At 35.5% G+C, this 19,502-nt stretch overlaps 2 protein-coding genes across 2 annotated transcripts; one reads left to right on the forward strand and one right to left on the reverse strand.

The window, feature by feature from the left end:
- Nucleotides 1-1,341: 1,341 nt before the first annotated feature.
- Nucleotides 1,342-11,315, reverse strand: riok3 (RIO kinase 3 (yeast)). The gene is made up of 13 exons (XM_079601397.1): nt 11,029-11,315; nt 9,571-9,686; nt 8,060-8,202; nt 7,681-7,788; nt 7,073-7,182; nt 6,845-6,988; nt 6,200-6,327; nt 5,921-6,103; nt 5,389-5,548; nt 5,106-5,186; nt 4,167-4,256; nt 3,963-4,070; nt 1,342-2,001 (listed from the first exon to the last, which is right to left on the reverse strand). Exons 1-13 carry the CDS (start codon nt 11,062-11,064, stop codon nt 1,888-1,890), a joined length of 1,521 nt encoding a protein of 506 aa, XP_079457523.1. The 5' UTR covers nt 11,065-11,315; the 3' UTR covers nt 1,342-1,887.
- Nucleotides 11,316-12,023: 708 nt separating this feature from the next.
- tmem241 (transmembrane protein 241) lies at nt 12,024-19,227 on the forward strand. Its single transcript, XM_079601403.1, has 15 exons — nt 12,024-12,222; nt 12,386-12,432; nt 12,519-12,596; nt 12,702-12,783; nt 12,933-13,010; nt 13,204-13,229; nt 13,367-13,418; nt 13,535-13,583; nt 13,924-13,969; nt 14,446-14,481; nt 14,656-14,690; nt 14,787-14,856; nt 15,533-15,626; nt 15,783-15,847; nt 15,944-19,227. The coding sequence occupies exons 1-15, from the start codon at nt 12,151-12,153 to the stop codon at nt 15,999-16,001; spliced, it is 888 nt and encodes a 295-aa protein (XP_079457529.1). The 5' UTR covers nt 12,024-12,150; the 3' UTR covers nt 16,002-19,227.
- The last annotated feature ends 275 nt before the right edge of the window (nt 19,228-19,502 follow it).

Here is a 19,502-nt window from a genome sequence, read left to right on the forward strand (position 1 = left end):
CTCTCACTCACTCATCTTTGGGTCATGGGATTTCAAGGAAACAGAATGACATAAACAATTAAAGTAGATAACAGTGGCTGCAGTTCTGCATGCATAATGCAGATTATGCCGTTTATAGGGTGAAGATGACATGTTGTAATCTGATTATTAGCCTACACAAGTTCACTTTCCTACTAAACCGTGTTTTTCACGGGAAAATAGCAGACATGTTGAAGCCCTCGGCATATTTGAGGAATGGGGAAAGAAAGTAGAAATTGCTCAATCCAGGAAAGGGTTTGCAAACGTGTTAAAATGCTGTGCCTGTAGCCTATGCCAATATCACAATCAGAAATTTAAAATTTCTGCGTTCAGTTTACAAGTTTGTTGGTTTGGTCAGTAGGCTATCATATGTTCCTATTTTTGACATGAAGTGTTTCCTGCGTCGATTTTCATCGGCTGCTCTAGTCTAGTACATATGTTTTAGTATAATAATTAACTAATTTTGATGAGTTAAAGCAATGTAAAAACACATGTTGTCTGATCATATAATTTTTTAAGTCTTTGCTCCAAAGCATTCAAGATTTATGACCGTTTAAGTTGGAAATTTCATTTTCAGGTCCATGCTCAAAAAATATAACTGCGTAAATATAACTTAGTAGCCTACCATAAAATCCCCTAAAAATGCAAAATATTAAATAACAAATTATGATCAAACATTGGAAAAAAAAAATAATCGGTCAAATACAAAAAAGTATTTTTGATAGGTGAATGAACTACTGACCTTGTTATTTTAGTATCATTGTGTATATAGATTTTAATATTTTGAACTCTTTTTTTTTTCTTGTTCTGGATTTTCTGTTATCATATAAATTTTAAAATTGTAATATTTCTTTCTAGTTTTTTTTTTTTAAATGTCTATATAGTTTAACATTTTTATTTTATTTTATTTCAGTTACAGTTTGTTTCAAATAACAAAATTGTTTTTAGGGTTTTAGTTTTTACTCAACTACAATAATCCTGCTACTGGTCTTATGAATAAAATATGTCAGGAAACTATGGGCAATTTTACAATTTCAACTGAAACACTCAAATAACATTTCCCAACTCTGCTGTCATACCTGATCCTGTAGCTCCAACTTCTTGCCATTAGACATCAGATGCTCCTTTATTCTTCAAACAGACAATATTCTGTTCTGAAGTAAAATCATTTTGTACAAACAAATCCCGAGTATCTGTGCTGCCCTTGCTAAATATTTTAAGAATTAAAATTGAGCCTAGAAAAAAGAAAAAGTTCCCGTTCCTATAAAAACAAGACTTTTAAAATGTATTGAGTAGCAACTAAACAGCAGGGCAAGAATGAAGAACTCGAAGCATGGCGTTCAAGAGTTTATTTTCATCTTTACCTGATTTTCCAAAGACCACAAATCTACATCAATAGTCATCTTAGCAGTAAAATGATTCCACATAAAAACCCAGGCTGTCATGTTCACGCAGAACCGGAGCAATGTCCTGCGTTCTGCTCATTACAAAAGCTCAAATCAACACACACATCCAGAGCATTCACAGATTTCCAGGAGATCTTCACTGCCTTGCTTGCCCTTTCGTGGAAGGAGACACATTTTTAACACCACACAATTCTAAAACATCACATGTGTCTCTATAGTTACTGGTTTCCTTATTTTTTTTGAATATCTGTTTTTAAACATCATCCAAAACTGCCTGTTAAAAAAATGACAGGTTATGCTTGATGTCTCAAATGACCATAATGTGTCATTTTCAACACCGAGCAAACAGCAGAAGGATGGTGTGAGTATTTCACATGGACACGGGCGTTCATCCCATTCCACACCTTATTGTGACTGGAGGAATCTTCTCTCCTTTATTATTCAAATGACTATTGTGCTTGTGTTAATCATCATCATCGGTGTTTAACTGGGGCGGGCTGCCGTCACACGTGGCGTTGAAGATTTTCTTGCCCGGTTTCTGTACATGATCTTCATTTCTTTTCTCCAGGGCTTCAATCTGTAAAAATGCATGAGACAATTGCTTTTTAATAACAAAGTTTTAAACATTTGTTGGATCTTTTTACTACCTTTCAAATCAAACTGCATCCAAGCACCCTGAATCACAAACAAAAGCAGTCACGAGTCGCACGGGTATATTTGTGGCAATCGCCAACAATATATTGTATGGGTCAAAATTATAGATTTTTCTTTTATGCCAAAAATCATTAGGATATTAAGTAGCGATCATGTTCCATGAAGATATTTTGTAAATTACCTACTGTAAATATATAAAACATTTATTTTTGTGAGTGAATGCAGCACAATCGTGAACATAAATGCACAACTTTAAAGGAGATTTTCTCAATGCTTCGATTTTTTTGCACCCTCAGATTCCAGATTTTCTAGTTGTATCTCGACCAAATATTGTCCTATCCTAACAAACCATACATCAGTGGGAAGCTTATTTATTCAGCTTTCAGATGATATATACATCTCAATTGAAAGAAATTGACCCATATGTAAATATGCAACATGTATGCAATCTTTGGCTGCATTTACACTTGGCATTAACATGCGACCACCGTGATCCAATCAAGCAGATCGGATCATCAGCCAATCAGGACGCAGCACTTTACGCTTGTCAAGTGGCTTCAGTATCTGGATCACTGATCACCGCTTCCCGTGCAATATTTAAAATAGTTCTGTAATGGAAAAATGTCAATGGTGCATAGTCGACCTGAAGCAGTGGGGTTTCCTTTAAAAACCTTTAAAAAGTCGCATTTCAAATCTCGTTAAACAAGGCGGACGAGGTTGCGTAATACACGGTAATGCATTCCATAGATATTGTTGCCAAATTTGTTGAGAAAATGTATGTATCTTTTACAGATAAAGAATGACTGCACAACTTTCAGGTGCGAAAGCAAACGATTAACTATATATGAGTTTTACTCCATTCTCGATTGTCTCGCAACAAAAACAGCCAGCTATGTGCAGCGATTCCCGTGATGACGACTAGAGCGCGTTCTGTGGGATTACAAATGAAAAAACTGAGGTGAAGGACCGTTAGCATTTTAAGAGGTAAAGCAAAGTTTCCAGCAAGAGTTTTCTGCCAGTTCCTGCTCCGTTTATTGCAAGTCAAATGAGCCGGATTATGGAGACCCTCACCTTTTGTCTTTAATGGCGCCCCTGGAGCCCCTGTCACATTCTTTGAATAGCTATGCTGATTAGATTAGGACTGGTGACAGTCTAGTTTGGGGTGGGTTCCTATACCTGGATACTTCATTTGCATGCTTTAAGGTGGACACCCAGGTGCTTTGTCTCTGTTTCGAAGCACTGGCCACTAAAATGTATATAAACTACAATGTATCACTGCTTTACAATTTTGCGTTTAAAAGACGTCTAATAGGCGTCCAAACACAGACGTCTAGGCTAAACCAAGGCAAAATCTGGGCTGTCAGTGAAATAGTAATAGACATCTAACCATAGCACAAGAATCGACACAGGCTACGTATAAAACATGTTAAAGAAATGAAACCAAACATCTTGTAATCACTAGTTTGCTTACATGATGGAATATCATACATCACGCAAGTTATTTTGGCAAAAACGACATGTAACCAAATAAATTCAAGGTCATTTTGACTAGAAGTGGGTTACTCATAGCCGGACTATATTGGGTCCATAGTTAACCAAGACGGTGAAATGACGGCTATTGCATGCTGGGTAGTTGGACTGGATGACTACAGCAACCAACGCTCTCAATGAAGAATCCTGCTGAAGATACATTACATTGAGATCTGATCACAGTGTATCCTCGACTAGCACACACACATCGGATAGCATAAATGCGTTTACACTTGTCTTTTCAATGTGCATGTGGACAACATCTGGATACAGGCCGCATGTTAATGCCAAGTGTGAACGAGCCATTTGCTTTTTTGAATTATTTTGCACATAACAAACATTTAAAGTCCGAACCTGGGCTAAGAAATCAGCCTCATTGTCGCTGTTGATCTGCAGTCCAGACACGATGTTGAACAGCTCGAATACATCGAGAGCCTCGGCCACACCTGCTTTCTGGAAGAACTGGAGAACAGAAAAGAGCGTACATTACTGAGCACAAGCTTGCTTTAGAGCGATCAGCATGGCTTTAATATGCCACAGGATAGTTCAGACACTCACTGTGGACACATTCCTGCAGTCCCTGAACAAGAACTCCAGACCGTGAGGGTGAGTGGGCTCTATGGACTGACTCACATCAATGAACCACACCTTCAGCAAAAACAGAAAAGAACATTTTGATATATTAATTTAAGTCTTTAGTCTTTAAAACTCATGTTCATAAAGAGAGTCTCTTGAGAATACTTGGACTAGACCACTCGATTCATATGAATTTTGTTTATGATTTCTTCATGAGCATTTTGAAGCATCAAGAGTTTTGTGTGATGGAGGGACAGAAATCTCTCAGATTTCATTAAAAGGAGCTTCATTTGTGTTCCGAAGATGAATTAAAGTCTTACGGGTGTGGAAAGACATGAGGGTTGGTAAATTATGACAATTTTCATTTTTGGGTGAATTATCCCTTTAAGAGCTCCATTGTAAAAACCAACATGCTTGTACAGTTTGCGGTCAATAAGAATGTTTTTTTGGTAAAGAAATGAATACTTTTATTCAGTAAGGATGCATTAAATTGATCAAAAGTGACAGTAAAGACATTTATAATTTCATAAAAGAATTCCATTTCAAATAAATGCTTTTCTTTTGAACTTTCTATTCATCAAAGAATTGAGAACATTGATCATTTCAAGTTTCTTGAGTAGATATTTTATAGATATTAGAATGAGATCTGACAAATCATGTGACACTAAAGACTGGTGTAATGATGCTGAAAATTCAGCTTTGATCACAGGAATAAATTACTTAAATCAAATAAATTGGTGTATTCCATGGTGGACACAAGCTTCCACACTTGGTGAGCATAAGAGTTTCAAAAACTTTTAAAAAATCTTACCGACCTCAAACTTTTGAACGGTAGTGTGGTTCATGACAACATGAAAAGCTCAGTGTGTGGAATTTAAAAGATGTACCGGTACTACTAATAATGTCTGATCTTGTACAAACCTGTCCATCGTGCCAGAGCATGTTGTATTCGCTCAGATCAGCATGAACCAGGTTACAGTCTTGATACAGCCGCTGCATCATCTGAGAAACAGTGAATCAAAAACAAATATTCAAGTCATACAAAAATGAGTACCATTATTTACATGGTAATTAAACACTGTAATAAAGTAACACATCCTGACTGGACACAATAATGTGTTTGTTCATTAAAATAACCACAAAATAAAGTATGCAAAAATCTTAATTTTTACACAATACCCGTTTAGCATTTCAGTGCACTCACGCTTAGCACTTGGTAGTATGCTTTCTTCATATCCTCAGAACTCAGAATGGCTTCCTTCAGTTTAGGTGCGGGAACATGGTCCTGCCCAATGAATGACATCACGAGGATATGCTTCTTGAGAATAATCACATCCGGGCACGGGATCCCTGCTTTCTTTATTCTACACGTACATTTATGCGTGCATGAAAGAAAAAGAACAGTAGCTCATAAATAAAGTACATCAAAAAAGATTATATTGTAGTGTCATCCTAATTTATCAAAGCATTCAGTCACAGCAGCACATCCAATGGGCTTTATGCACAGCTGCACTACTTCCTGAACTTTAGCCAGCTCCTTTGTTTCCTGTCTGCCATTATTGGACAAACTGATTAAACCAGGTGTGCCTGACTTACAACAATAATCAGACACACCTGGATTAATCAGTTTGTCCAATAATGGCAGACAGGAAACAAAGGAGCTGGCTAAAGTTCAGGAAGTAGTGCAGCTGTGCATAAAGTCCATTAATCTCTTGTATCAAATATCTTTCTTGTACCTGGTGAGGTTGTGCATCTCCTTCTCAGCCCACAGGCGGATGATTTTGCGAGGGTTCAGCTTGCTGAAGCGGTCTCTGAAGCGGTAGTCATCCTTGATATATTTGTCCCGGTTCTTAAACTCATTCAGGGTGGTCTTGAAAACCTTGAGGACACACTCTTCCGGAACAATCTTCTCTTCAAAGCTACAGGAGACACAACAAGAGAAGTGTTGCTAAATAAAAGCACTCTTGTGATAGATGCAAGACTTCAGTGAGTATGCAGTGATCATAAGCACCCACCTTCCTCCGTTAGCATGGAACACCACTGACTCTTTTCCTGTGCTGATGCAGCCATTGATGGTCTCCAGTATCCCAGCATTCACCATTTTGTACATCAGCAGTCTGGTCTTGGGATCCACAGCGTGTTCCTGAGCAAAAGAGGACATTAAATGTACAGTCACAACACACAAGTGAATAACATACATTTCTTATACAGTATGTTGAGTCTGAAGTAAACTAAACTAAATTTAATTAAATAAAAATAAAATATTAAAGAAAAGAATGGGTTGGGCTCTTTACATAACATTTCTTCTAAGGTTTGAGTCTGAAAACCCCTAAAATAAAATAAAAGAACAAAATAAAAATAATAAAGAATGTAATATTGCAGTATTTATTCGTGCACATCATTATTTTTTATATCATAATCTTTAAAAACACTTCCCCTCCCTCTTGCAGTGACATCTCTTCTCTTTTCTGATGATGCGTTTACTGGCGAGAGGGCGGGGCAACCTGTCACTCACATGAGATCCACCAATAGCAAACCACAACCATCCAATCAATTCCCCACAGACAAAATCAAGTCCCACCCTACATTTGTTCTTGTTCGAGAAGCAGATGCGCCACAATAGGGAAGAAAAGACTATCGCAGCTTTAATGCCGACTCACAGCAGTCGAGTGCTCCTTCTTCTCGTGAAGACGAGCGCTTCGGCGCTGCTCTGACTGACAGTGGCGTTTCAGAGCGTTGTACACTTGGTTGGAGAGCTTCAGGTCCATGCCGATCCCGTCTCCCACCTGCACCTCCGGAGCAAACTGTATAAAGGCATTCAGAGACCGAGAGGATTAAAAGTGTGAAGACAATTCTCAAAATTTGGATAAAGTGTGAACAAGCCTCACATTATCCATGCGTGCGGTGTTCTTCCGTCCACAGACCTCCTCGTCGTGTTTGGTGGTGATGTTCTTGCCTTTACCAACAAAGCCCTTTTTAGGGGTAGTAGTTGGTTTGTCTGAGCGGGTAAATGAAATGCAGGCAGGTCAAAAATCATTAACTGGTAAGGACACCTAAAAATATGATTTAAAATGTGGTACAAACAAGCAGAAATAAAAAGTAAAAATATTACATGAAAAGTTTAGACTTAAAACGTGAAATAATTTAGACGTAAAATTGAAGTATTAAAATCACTAAAAGTAAAAATCACTAAAAGCTTAATAGAAATATAATAAAACTAACTAATAAGAATGACAAAAGCAAACAAAAACAGAATAAAATTTAAACAAACTAAAATATGAAAATATAAAAATAAAAGCTAATTAAAAATATTAATAAATGCATGAATTGTGTATTAATAATAAAATAATTCTCTAAATAAAATGTAAATAAATAATATTAGTTTAAATTAAACTATTAATGCAAATAAATGTTGATAAAATAATTAACATTAATAATAATAATGTAAAAAATGAAATAATGCTATATAACGCTGTTGTTAGGTATTGTAGCTCACCGGCTCTGTAAGGGTCATGGCGAGTGTCCTGCCAGTCCACCTCATCCTCAGAGCTGTCACTGTCCTCGTACGGATGAACCATGCGGTAGTTCTCGAACGATATGGAGACTGGAAATTAATTGTTCAGGTTATAATGGAAGTATAAACATAGAATGAGAACAAAACATGCATTAAAGTTACCATGAAATCAAAATGGACAATTGAATATTGTAGTATTTATTATAAACTATTCATCCGTGCACGTCATTATTATTTTTTTAATTCATGTGCCTCATAATCAAAATAAGTTTTTGCATCCTCTATACTCTTCTCTGATGACGCAACATTTTCTCTTGTTCGAAAAGCTGCTTGACTCAGATACACGTCTTCATGGTTATACCTTTGCTGTCTCCATTAAACTTCTTCTCCTCCCTGCGCAGCTGCGTATCAAACTCGCGATCAAACTCCATCTGAAGCATCTGGGCCAGAATCAAGTCGCTGGACGTTTCCACTTCTGAAGTGCAGGTCAGCTTCAGGTCGGCACTGAAAATAATATGAAGTAAATCCATATAAAGGATGATTTCACATTCAGAAATGATGAAAAACTCACTTCCAACAACTACACTATGTGTGATGACATTACAGCTGCTGCCTTAGTTATACTTTGAAGTCAAACTAGTAAAATAGCAACTGCTGGTTTAAAAATAATTAAAAAAGGACAAAAAAAAGAGCAGGACGATTCTGTATAAACGGAGAATAAATGTTTTGCTTCAAACAGAGATCACGATTCTCCTATGATCCTGAACAGACAACTAAACAAAATAACATGTCATTTACAAGGGGTTCTTAATTACTGCAGTCTATTTTAAATGTTTAATTTGACTGAATCATAAAAAAATTTAATAAAAGTTTTTAGTCAATGATTCAATGACTCACTCATGAATACTTCGCTTGAATCTCTTGAAAGAATGACAAATAAATTTAACAGTCACTTGTCGTTATCTGGTCAACTTACTTTCAAATGGTGATTCGCTTCCGTAGACATCAATGTTTATATCCGAACTAAAATCTTTTATCCCAGTACTACTCTGATAATATGAATATTTGTAAGTCAGAAATAAGGATACTGTGTGGTGGAAAAGACGGTTTGTGAAGCGGTTTCATACCTATACATGGCACCCGCTCTCTCTCTGGGTCAGCGCTAACACAGATCTAAACGTTCTGGTGTGAATGTGTCAAAGGTTTAATAGACGAGTAGGCCACACATTTAGGAATGAGATTGTGTGGGTGTATGAATCAAGATTGTGATATTTTAAAGATTAATCGTGCGGCTCTACATAATTCACTTACCATATATGGTCACTATACCATATATTACCATTGTAGAAATAATCTAAACCTAAGATGGCGGGGTACTAGACCCATACTAATTTAATATATGTGACCCAGGACCACAAAACCAGTCACATGGGTAAATTTTTTTAACTTGAGATGTATACATCACATGAAAGCTGAATAAATAAGCTTTCCATTGATGTATGGTTTGTTAGGATAGGACAATATTTGGCTGAGATACAACTATTAGACAATCTGGAATCTGAGGGTGCAAAAAAAATCGAAAAATTGAGAAAATCTCCTTTAAAGTTGTGCATTTATGTTCACGATTGTGCTGCATTAACTCACAAAAATACATGTTTTATATATTTATGGTAGGAAATGTACAAAATATCTTCATGGAACATGATTGCTACTTAATATCCTAATGATTTTTGGCATAAAAGAAACATCGATAATTTTGACCCATACAATGTAATTTTGACCCATACAAATATACAATGTGGCTATTGCCACAAATATACCCGTGCGACTGGTTTTGTGGTCCAGGGTCACATATAGGTTTGTAAGACTCACTCTGAGCAGTCTGGGAAAGTGTTGCCCTCCTCATCCAGCTGTCGGGCCAACTCCTCACTCATAACATCAGTCAGAGAGCAGGGCGATGGTGCCAGGACGGGAGCGCCCCAGGGGCTCTGGGAAAACAACAGAATCATCACATTAATGACTGAATCACTCCATCACCAGAAGTTAGGCTTACATTACAACAACTAACGCCATCAGCAGTGAACAAGCAGAATAAAAGCCTGTCACATGTGCCATTAAAATAGTAGGTAAATGTATATGTACTGGCCGTCATTAAAACAGTCAAATTGAGTTTTATAATCATGACAGTTCGAGCATGTGGCAAGACATTTGCTCTTTTTAATACAGGGTGATGATGGGAATGCAATGTGAAGTCTCAAGCAGTGCTATTATATTATTGTTAGCTAAAACTAAAACTAAAATGACAAAAACTAAATCTACAAACGTGTTTGGAAAATGAAATCAACCAGCAAATAAAATATAGACCTAAATATTAGCCTACATAAAAAGCTTAAGACTTTAAAAACTAAAACTAAAAATTGAAGTATAATTACTAAAACTGAAAGCTAAATAGAAGAAATATAAAAAAATAAATAAGATTGTCAAAAGCACATAATAAAATGAGAAAATATTAGCCTAGTTAAAATGAAAAATGAAAATTTAAAAAAGGTAATTCAAAATAATACTAGTTGTTTAATACGGTAATACATTGTGCTGTCAAACCGATTAATCGTGATTAATCACATCTAACATAAAAGTTTGTAAATATATAAAATGTGTGTATATACAAATATATACATACACATAAACAAACTTATGTTAGATGCAATTAATCGATATGACAGCACTAATAAAACTTGCATCTAACATAAAAGTTTGTGTGTATATATATATATATATATATATGTGTGTGTGTGTGTGTCTTTATACATATACACACATATAAATAAACAAACTTGTTAGTTGCGATTAATCACGATTAATCGATTTGACAGCACTAATAATAAAACAATTCTTACAAATACGGTTGAAAAATTAATAAATCAATAAATAATAATTACAATTTATATTTATATTAATAAAATAACACTAATAATAATATTAACAATGCAATTATAAATACAATACTTAACGCTGGACTTAAGTATTGTAATATTTATTACTTATGACTCACAAATGTCAAAGTCCACATGCTAATGAAGCTGACGTCACCCATAAACTTTATTTTATTGTATTCAAACACCTTCTAACTGGGTAAAGTTCATCACAGTGTAACTCCAGTCCAGTGGTCAGAGAGTCTGAGTCATCATGTTATGCATGTTTAGAGTCATTACTCATCTCTCTGTTGTATAATGGTTGCCAGGCCCGGGTACTAAACCAACTCATATTATAGCAATTGCCAGATTTCCCCCCCGAAGAAAAACAATACATCAGACTGTTAGGAAATCTCACCTTGGTTTCTTGTGAAGCTACTTCAAGTTGGTCCATGTTGGTTGACAGAAGGTTTAGATTCAAGAACGTGACGCCTGTGATAACGTTACTTTCTTCGGGTAGATGATTCGGTAAAACTCGTGTAAGGTTCGTTAATATCGGCTTCAACCCTTTATGTAACAATACTTATTACTATCTTTGATCAAGACCGCTAAAACGTGGCTTAAAACAAGAAGTTAATTCGTTACCGACTGTGTGTCAGATAAAAATAGATGTGAGATACAATGGTTGGTGGGACGAACCATTATGACGTCAATAACTTTTTTTCAAAATAAAAGTGCAATAAAAACATAAATATAAATTATACATTTTATATTTATGTAAAAACTATTAAAAAAAACTGTCAAAACCTTCTATTATGTCCACTTATTTATTTTTTCATGTTATGAAATGTTTTTCTATTTTTCTAATGTTTTCTAAAGAAACTATTAATTTCTTTATTCTTTTTGAATTCATTTTTTTTCTTTAATGGTAAAAACGAATCACTTTATAAATGCACTTAGAATAATGAATTATCTAATTTATCATATAATTGGTTGTAATTAAAATATAACAATAATTTATGAATTTATTTAATTCAGTGTAAATTGTTTTATTTAATATATTTTTGTTCTGTTTCTGTCGTTGTTGTGAGTTGTACATTTGCATTGAACAATTTTATGTGACGTTATACAGCGGAATGCTGATTATTGATTTGCAGTCAAAAAGATAAATGGAAGAATAAAAGGCATCCGTGTTAAAATATTTTATTATGTGCCACTAATAATCATAAAATAATAATAAATAATGTATTTAAAAAATAATAATAATAATAATAATAATAACAATAAACAATATTATAATTACTATACAATTATGCATTTTAGGTTAATAATTTTTTCTTCACAATTCGCCAAGATGTTTCTCAAAAAAATCTGATTTCATTCAGGCTTTTATTGGTTATAAATGTGCTGCGTGTCACAGTGGGCGTGGCCAGCAGAAGAGAGGAAGTGCAGATGAGATGTCAGAACATTGAAGAAGAAGAAGAAGAAGAGTATCAAAGGAGCTGTGCATGAAACCAAAGTTACTGATGCATTTAATCCAATGAATGTTGCTCGAGGGATTCTCGTTCTTATATTCTGCACACTTTTCATAGCATCTTATTTCACAAATAAGGTAAACTGACTTTATTATACTTTGGACCAGTGTGTGTTTGTCCTGCTGTTTTTGGATTGCATGTACAAGAATGTGTGCATTTTCCGAATGCAAAAACATTTGTGTGTCCTAGATGGTTAAATTATAGTACTGACATTATATATATTTGTTCTTCGCTTTACAGTATGTCCTGTCTATCTTAAAGTTTACATTTCCAACCATTTTTCAGGGGTACGTATTCCTGGCATTATAATCAAAATTCAATTCCTCATTTCCATGATATTTAAATATGTATTTTTATCATGAACTCTCTACAGGTGGCAGACCTCCACTGGGGCTCTACTGCTACTGGTCACATGGAAACTTGGTCTGGTTGAAATCAATGGATTCTCCAGGTAACTAAACACGCACTTGTATAACACACGGGTTATTATTTAGATACAGATTATTATAATCTGTTTAGTAATATTTGTTCTCTGATTGCTGTGCTTGTTATCTAGATCTGCAGCATTTTCCCAGCTTCCTGGATCCTTTTTATTTATTGGAAACATTTATGCGGGGTCCAAAGCGCTGTCGCTTTTAGTAAGTATACAAAATATGTTTAAATATGAACCGTAGGAAGACTTCAGTATGTTTCCAGTGCTGAGACTGAATATACAACCTTTTTTATTTGCTTATGTTGAAATATGTTTGTCTTTCCTCTTTTTTTTTATTTTATTTTTTTTTTTTAGCCCATTCCTTTTTTCTTTGTGTTACAAAATGTCTCTGAAGTCTTTGCTTTTCTCATGGTAGCAGTAACTCACAGAGAGGTAAGTCTGGATCCTGCTTGCTTAGTTGAGGTTTAATGCAGTTGGAATAATTTAAAAACATATTTTTTTGCATGCTTTTTTTTCCTTCAACATTTATTTAGTAGGATTAAAAGTCATAATGCATGTTGTTTTTATAGTTACCACAATCATATCTTAACGCCAATCTAATTTTCGTTGTATTTGTATTATTCAGAAATCATCATGGATGAAATTATTAAGGTATGTTTCTTTAAATCAAATAGTCCAAAATGACTTGTTTATGTGTGTATGTCTTTTAAATCGGTTATAGCAAATATGTTATGAATTGGGATTCTTAAACAAATATTGTACAAAAAAAACAAAGACTTTCTTTACAGCGTGTGTATGCTGCTGGGATCTGCCGCCAGCCTTATTCTGTACAATCCTCGGGTATGTTCACTCTCACACACATAACGCTGATGTTCTGTCTGTGAACTGTTTCCTGTAACAGTAAAAATCTCCATGTCACATGTCCTCTTTATGGTCCCGTGCGTCTCACCTCTCAGTTTGGTCCCAGTGGATACACATGGGCGTCCGTCCATCTGTTCTGTGTTGGTGAGTGTGTATTTATATGTTATGGGAACCAGAGTTATGAGCAACGATCTTACAGGAGAAACTCGAAAAATGTGTATATCGTTCATTTATGTCAGTAATTCAACTTAAAAGGTGAAACTAATATATTATATAGACTCATTACAAGCAAAGTGAGATATTTCAAGCCTTTATTTGTTATCATTTTGATGATTATGGCTTACAGCTTATGAAAACCTTTTCACAAAATTAACATTTTTCGAGTTTGACCTGTAAACTTACAGAGAAAATGTGGAGATATGAAATTGTGCATTTTACCTGTGTGTGTGTGTTTTTTTTTTATCTCGTCTCTTTTCTAATTTAGGTGCATATAAAGTATTCCAGAAAAATACAAAGACAAGCCATCTGAGGTGAGATTTTTTTCAATGTTTTTAAGTGAAGTCTCTTTTGCTTACCAAGGCTGCATTTATTTGATCAAAAATACAGTAAAAATAGTCATATTATTACCATTTAAGACTTGTTTTCTATTGTAATATATTTTAAAATGTACCTTATTCCTGTGGTCAAAGCTGAATTTTCATCATTACTTCAGTCTTCAGTGTCACATGATCCTTCAGAAATCATTCTAATATGATGATTTGCTGCTCAAGAAACATTTCTGATTATTATAAATGATGAAAACAGTCGTGCTGCTTAATTTACTGTCACTTTTGATCAATAAAATGATTGATTTTTGGGAAAAAACAACTTATTGACCCCAAACTTTTAGAATGAGAAAGTATGTTGTTATTTCTTATAGTGTAAGTAGATGCCTGGTAACATCATAGAATATGTTATCTATTAGATATCTCATAATAAGTGTCATTTTCAACGTGTAATATTACAGTGATCTTGAAGAGCAGTTCATGAACTACGTGATCAGGTAAATGGTTAAATATGAATATTAATGTCATCCTCTAGTTTATATATGCACCCCCAGATTATGACACATGCGTATTTTGAATGCTTATATACTGTATATAAATGTCTTACATATACAGTATATATATATTAGTACTTTATTAGCGCCCCGGTTAATTTTACACTTCTTTTTCAGTGCATTGTTACTTGCCTCACTTGCATACTCAACAGGTAATAATGTATTTTATGCTACCATATTAGTTTTGTCTAGAACTCTATATTTGTCTTGCATGATCCACGTGTAATTCTCGGTGTCGTGTTTTTCAGGAGACTTGACCGGGGCTTTAGATTTCCCTCTCCTGACCTCATACAGGTTCCACACTGGCTGCTTGGGCAGGTAAGACAAACATACTACATACTAATGCGTTAAAAGTTGCCATTATTTATTGCAATTGACCGTTTGCAAAGACCCGCCCCCCTTAGTTAACGTTACTGTCGCTATGTCTGACAAGCTACGCCGCTCTCACGCCACACCATGTTCTCACGCAGAGAGGAGACTGACAACACACTGACAGACAGGACAGACCAGGTTACTTTTGATATTAAACATATTAAACAAAGTCTCACCTTTCAAATTTGGTCATTTTTTAAAAGAAATTTAAACAATAAATACCGTTTTGTGGCTCTTTAATGTGTCTGACAGATCGCTGTGTCGCCTCAGTTAAAGCTGCTCGTGAACCGATCATCTCTTCCTTCTAGTTCATTTATAGCATCAAATAAACATGAATGAACATCAGAAGGAATGTTGTTTTAACCGCGGAAAGGCGTCAGTACACTCCGCTTCTCAAGTTCAAATCCTCCCATGTTAATCTACTAACTCTCCTGACTGCTTTGTCGGACAAAATGGCGGATGGCGAAGTATGATTGGTCAGATCACCTGTCAATCAAGTAATTATCACAATAAGGATTTCAACTCCAAAAAGTACATAATGAGTGATGCATGTCATTTTGTTATAATAAATTGATTGTATTTGCAAATCTTATGTTAATTAAAAATCAATTTAATTTCATAGCGCTATATTGAGCTTTTGTCTGATGTTGGCAACTGTGAAACTGAAGAACAGTCTTCCTCAGGAGCTCTGTGGAGTCTGGTGCTTCCTGGCCAAGGTGAGAAAACCACAATTATTCTTTGTTTAGTGTCTCCATTCCTCCAGTGTCTCCGGTCAGGCCTGTTGGAGCGTGAGGCTGGGTTCACACCACATGCTTTTGCAGGACTTGCTCTAACAATGATACCATGGCTTTATGTTTTTTGACTGCATGCAGGTACTGGCCTCGGGTCTTTCCCTTTACACATTCAACACTTTGCTCAGTCCGGTGACACTGTGCTGGTGAGTTCATAACAAAAGTCTGGGGTATCTATTGAGTTATAGTGCGACTTATAAGTGAAATAAATGTCATGGTATATTGTTTGTTTCACTCATTAGCGTCATCCTGAACTACACCGGAGAGGCCTTGTTCGTGTATTCTGACAGATTTCGTTAAGCTTGTTGAAGAATATGGACCGTGCCTTTGAAGATTCTCCAGATCAGTCACTCCAATTGACCAAAGCCAGTTGCCTCAATGAGATTATTTCACTATAAGCCTTGCAACACCCAAAACTTTTTTCTGTAATATTCTGTATACGTCTTATTTCCAGTCTTGAGACATGTTAAACCAAATATTGAAAAAAAAAAAAACTTGCTGTTGTTTACCATATATTGTATAATACATTTTTCCAGATGTACCATTTCAGAAGCAGCGTTTGCTGTTAGTGTTCGACCTTTGCACATCATTGTCCTTCAGTGTTTACTTTAAGAGTCCTGGATCACATCCTGAATACTGTCCCACCTTAATCACACTCTTTATGAGAATTAAACAAGATAAAACGGGGAAACAGCAATGCATAAGCTTTCTGTATCTCTAATGTGGTTTAAAAAAATTTTTTTTACCATTATCCATAATTATAGCAGGTTGATCGACGGTTATATTTCTTATTATCATGTTATTATATTATTATATTATCTGGGGTTTTCAAATAACTCTCGGAAAGAAATAACTCCCAGTTTAAAATGAGTCCTGCAAAAAGTACTGTTATTATTATGCTTGAATGGCATTTACTGTATTTCAGAACCACTTTGTATAATATTGTATTTCTAAAGCTGACCATGTATTCTATTACGAAATATTTCAGTTTCTTTAGTATTTTAAATCACTTTTTTTTTTTGCCAAAGTCAATTCCATTGACCATTTTTTAAAGGGGGGGTAAAATACTTAGTTTCAGTCAATCTCATGTTAATCTTGAGTACCTATAGAGTAATAGTGCGTCCTTCATATCTCCAAAAAGTCTTTAGTTTCATCATATTTATAAAATAAAAATACAGCTTTCCGATTCTATCCGGAAAAAGCCGAGGTCCTTGATTCTGGACGTGGGCGGAGCTATAGAGTCAAGCGGGAGCATCCACAACATACAAACTGCATCCACTGTTCCAGTAACACTGGGTTCTTTGGGAAGCTGAACAGGGTGGGAAATTAACTTTTTTGTCCACCAGCCACTGTGGCTGGTGGATGCCCAATTTTACCAGCCACTTATATTTTTTACCAGCCACTTTTTCCGGAATTCAAATTGCAAGAAAGAAATTGCTTCAATATGTTTTTTATTTATTTCAGGGTACCCCCAGGATCCTCCAGCTTAAATTCAAGGCTTTTTAAGACCTTTTTAATACCATTTCAAATGAAATTCAATGCCAACTTCGGACCCATTCCAACATAAGTATGAGGGGAAAATATACATTTTAAACCCTGGAAAATAATTATGTAGGCTACTATATAGGCTACTTGAATTAAATAAAACATTTTATTTAAATGATCAGTCATATTTAATATATACGCAACAGCGTTGTAGTCCGCTTGGTGTGTGTAGGCCAGTGTTCATTTTGGCAACCATTTTTGATTCAGTCTTAGTCTTCATCTTCAGACGAAAATGCTTATGAATGCAAACTTTTAGTCATTACTTTTAGTAAACTGCAGTTACTTTAGGTAGCTATTTTATATGTAGTCTTTAGACAGAAAATGTCATAATTATTCTCTCTAGGGGTCTAGGCCATTCAATTAAGCTTATGAGAAATTATTTACATTGCACTCTTTAGCAGTAGCACTTGTGCAATTCTACATATCCCTTTTCCTAAGTTCCGTGGTTCTCCAATGTTTTTGAGTGCCGTACCCCCTGGTACCCCCTCTCTTCCACTTAGACTGCAGTCACACCTTTTCCATTAAGGGACAATATTCGCCCCCTTTAATACATTTTTCCATTTAATTTTTAACCTTTATAATACCTTTTAAAAATAAATAATGCTTTAAATAAAACAATGTTCAATAAATATGCAATGTTAAAAAACGTTTAATATTAATAAAAATATTATATTAAAATAGCCAGTAGGTGGCGGTCATCGAGTCATTCATTCATTGAATCTCACAATTCGTTCAAAGCCACAGATTTGTTGCAAAATAGAGCAATAAGCCTGACTATACTGTTTTAAATGCAGTACATCAGTTAAATCTTACCCTTTTTTTTTTTTACTGTTGTATAAAATCAATGTCACATTTGAAATCGTGTGGATATTCGGGAAACATTGCATTCTTGCTCATATGATCAACATTAAAAACACTGCTGGATATCAGCCTGCATTTTGATCGCAGATTTAGTCGCACAAACAGCGCAAGCGGCTCGTGACAGAACACAGACCGACTGAATGACACTTTAATTTAAGTAGAAAATCTCAAATAAAGATCGCTGAACTCCAGCTTGTCTGTGTTTTCAGATCATCCGCGCTTCAGCAGGGTAGAGAGAGCACGCGCGCTATATATATACACACTTTTTTTTTATATTCTCAGCTTAGCTAACGGTCTCTTCAGCGCCGTGACACACAGCGCTGAAAACCAATCAAAAGAGTTACTCGACAAAAGTGTATTATTGTTACTTGGCAACCGTATTCTTTGACAAAGGATGTCCAATCCGTACAATGAAATCACTCGCAGCATGTGTTTATTGGTTACTACTTAATACATTCAATGTTAAGTCAATGTAAAGACGCGTTTACGCGCTTCTGGTGGTCCTGTCCTGGTCCGTCGGTGGATGCGAATTTTTGCGAACTGTATTCGCTTTTGGTGCGAACGCAGCATTATTATAATCCACCCGCCACTGTGGCTGGTATACACTGCAAAGTGACCCGCCACTTTGAAAAAGTACCCGCCCTCGGCGGGTGGCGGGTGCTAATTTCCCACCCTGAAGCTGAACAAGGTAAACTTTCCCTCACATCCCAAAACACACTTTTTTGGAGACATTCTTGACATCAACCATTCCTATTTAGCGCTGCTGCTGATGATTTCCGGTAGTAGCGCGTCGATGAGCGCGGTCTTTCTCTCCTCTGGTCGACGTGTGCGTGAACGCGCTTTTCCGAGAGCAATGCTCATATAAGGAGTTCCACTCTGGTCTACGTCATTAGATCTACGATAGAAAAAAACCTGCCGAAACGTGTTGCAACCCGGAAGTATGATTTTCAGCACAGAAATTCTCTGTTATTCGTTCACAATAACTTTTCAAACTTTGGCCATTATTAGCATGAGAATCCATCTCTTTAACACTGTAAACAACTCTGAATACATGAAACACCATTGTACCCCCCCTTTAACAATGTTTTCTGCTGAGAAATAAAATGAAATGATGTAACAGAATTTGATTTCAAATGTTGTAATTACACTTGATCTGTAACTTAAAAAGGAACAGTGCGAGCTCTAAATACAGAAGACATGTTGTAGGTTGTGAGGATCTGGTGTAGTTTCAGAGGTAAGATCTCAGTTCCCTGCGATTCAGCCACAGTTTCTCCTCCACAGTACCAGAAGTTGAAGCTCAATATTAAACAAAAATGGCATTTAAATTAAACATTCAAATATAAACTACTAGTAAATAGTTAAACTACACAAGCCTAAAAATATGCACTATTCAGA

This window comes from Phoxinus phoxinus (assembly GCF_949152265.1).
Source record: "Phoxinus phoxinus genome assembly, chromosome: 24".
Lineage (NCBI taxonomy): Eukaryota > Metazoa > Chordata > Actinopteri > Cypriniformes > Leuciscidae > Phoxinus > Phoxinus phoxinus.

Excerpts from the sequence above, each read along its gene's own strand:
- riok3 (XM_079601397.1), bottom strand. The coding sequence starts at position 11,064 with ATGGACCAACTTGAAGTAGCTTCACAAGAAACCAAG. Across the intron at positions 8,203-9,570 it reads ACTTTCCCAGACTGCTCAGA|TGCCGACCTGAAGCTGACCT; the intron begins GTGAGTCTTACA and ends TATTATTTTCAG. Across the intron at positions 4,257-5,105 it reads TGCTCTGGCACGATGGACAG|GTGTGGTTCATTGATGTGAG; the intron begins GTTTGTACAAGA and ends TTTTTGCTGAAG.
- tmem241 (XM_079601403.1), top strand. The coding sequence starts at position 12,151 with ATGAATGTTGCTCGAGGGATTCTCGTTCTTATATTCTGCACACTTTTC. Across the intron at positions 13,230-13,366 it reads TCATGGATGAAATTATTAAG|CGTGTGTATGCTGCTGGGAT; the intron begins GTATGTTTCTTT and ends CTTTCTTTACAG. Across the intron at positions 13,970-14,445 it reads ACAAAGACAAGCCATCTGAG|TGATCTTGAAGAGCAGTTCA; the intron begins GTGAGATTTTTT and ends GTAATATTACAG.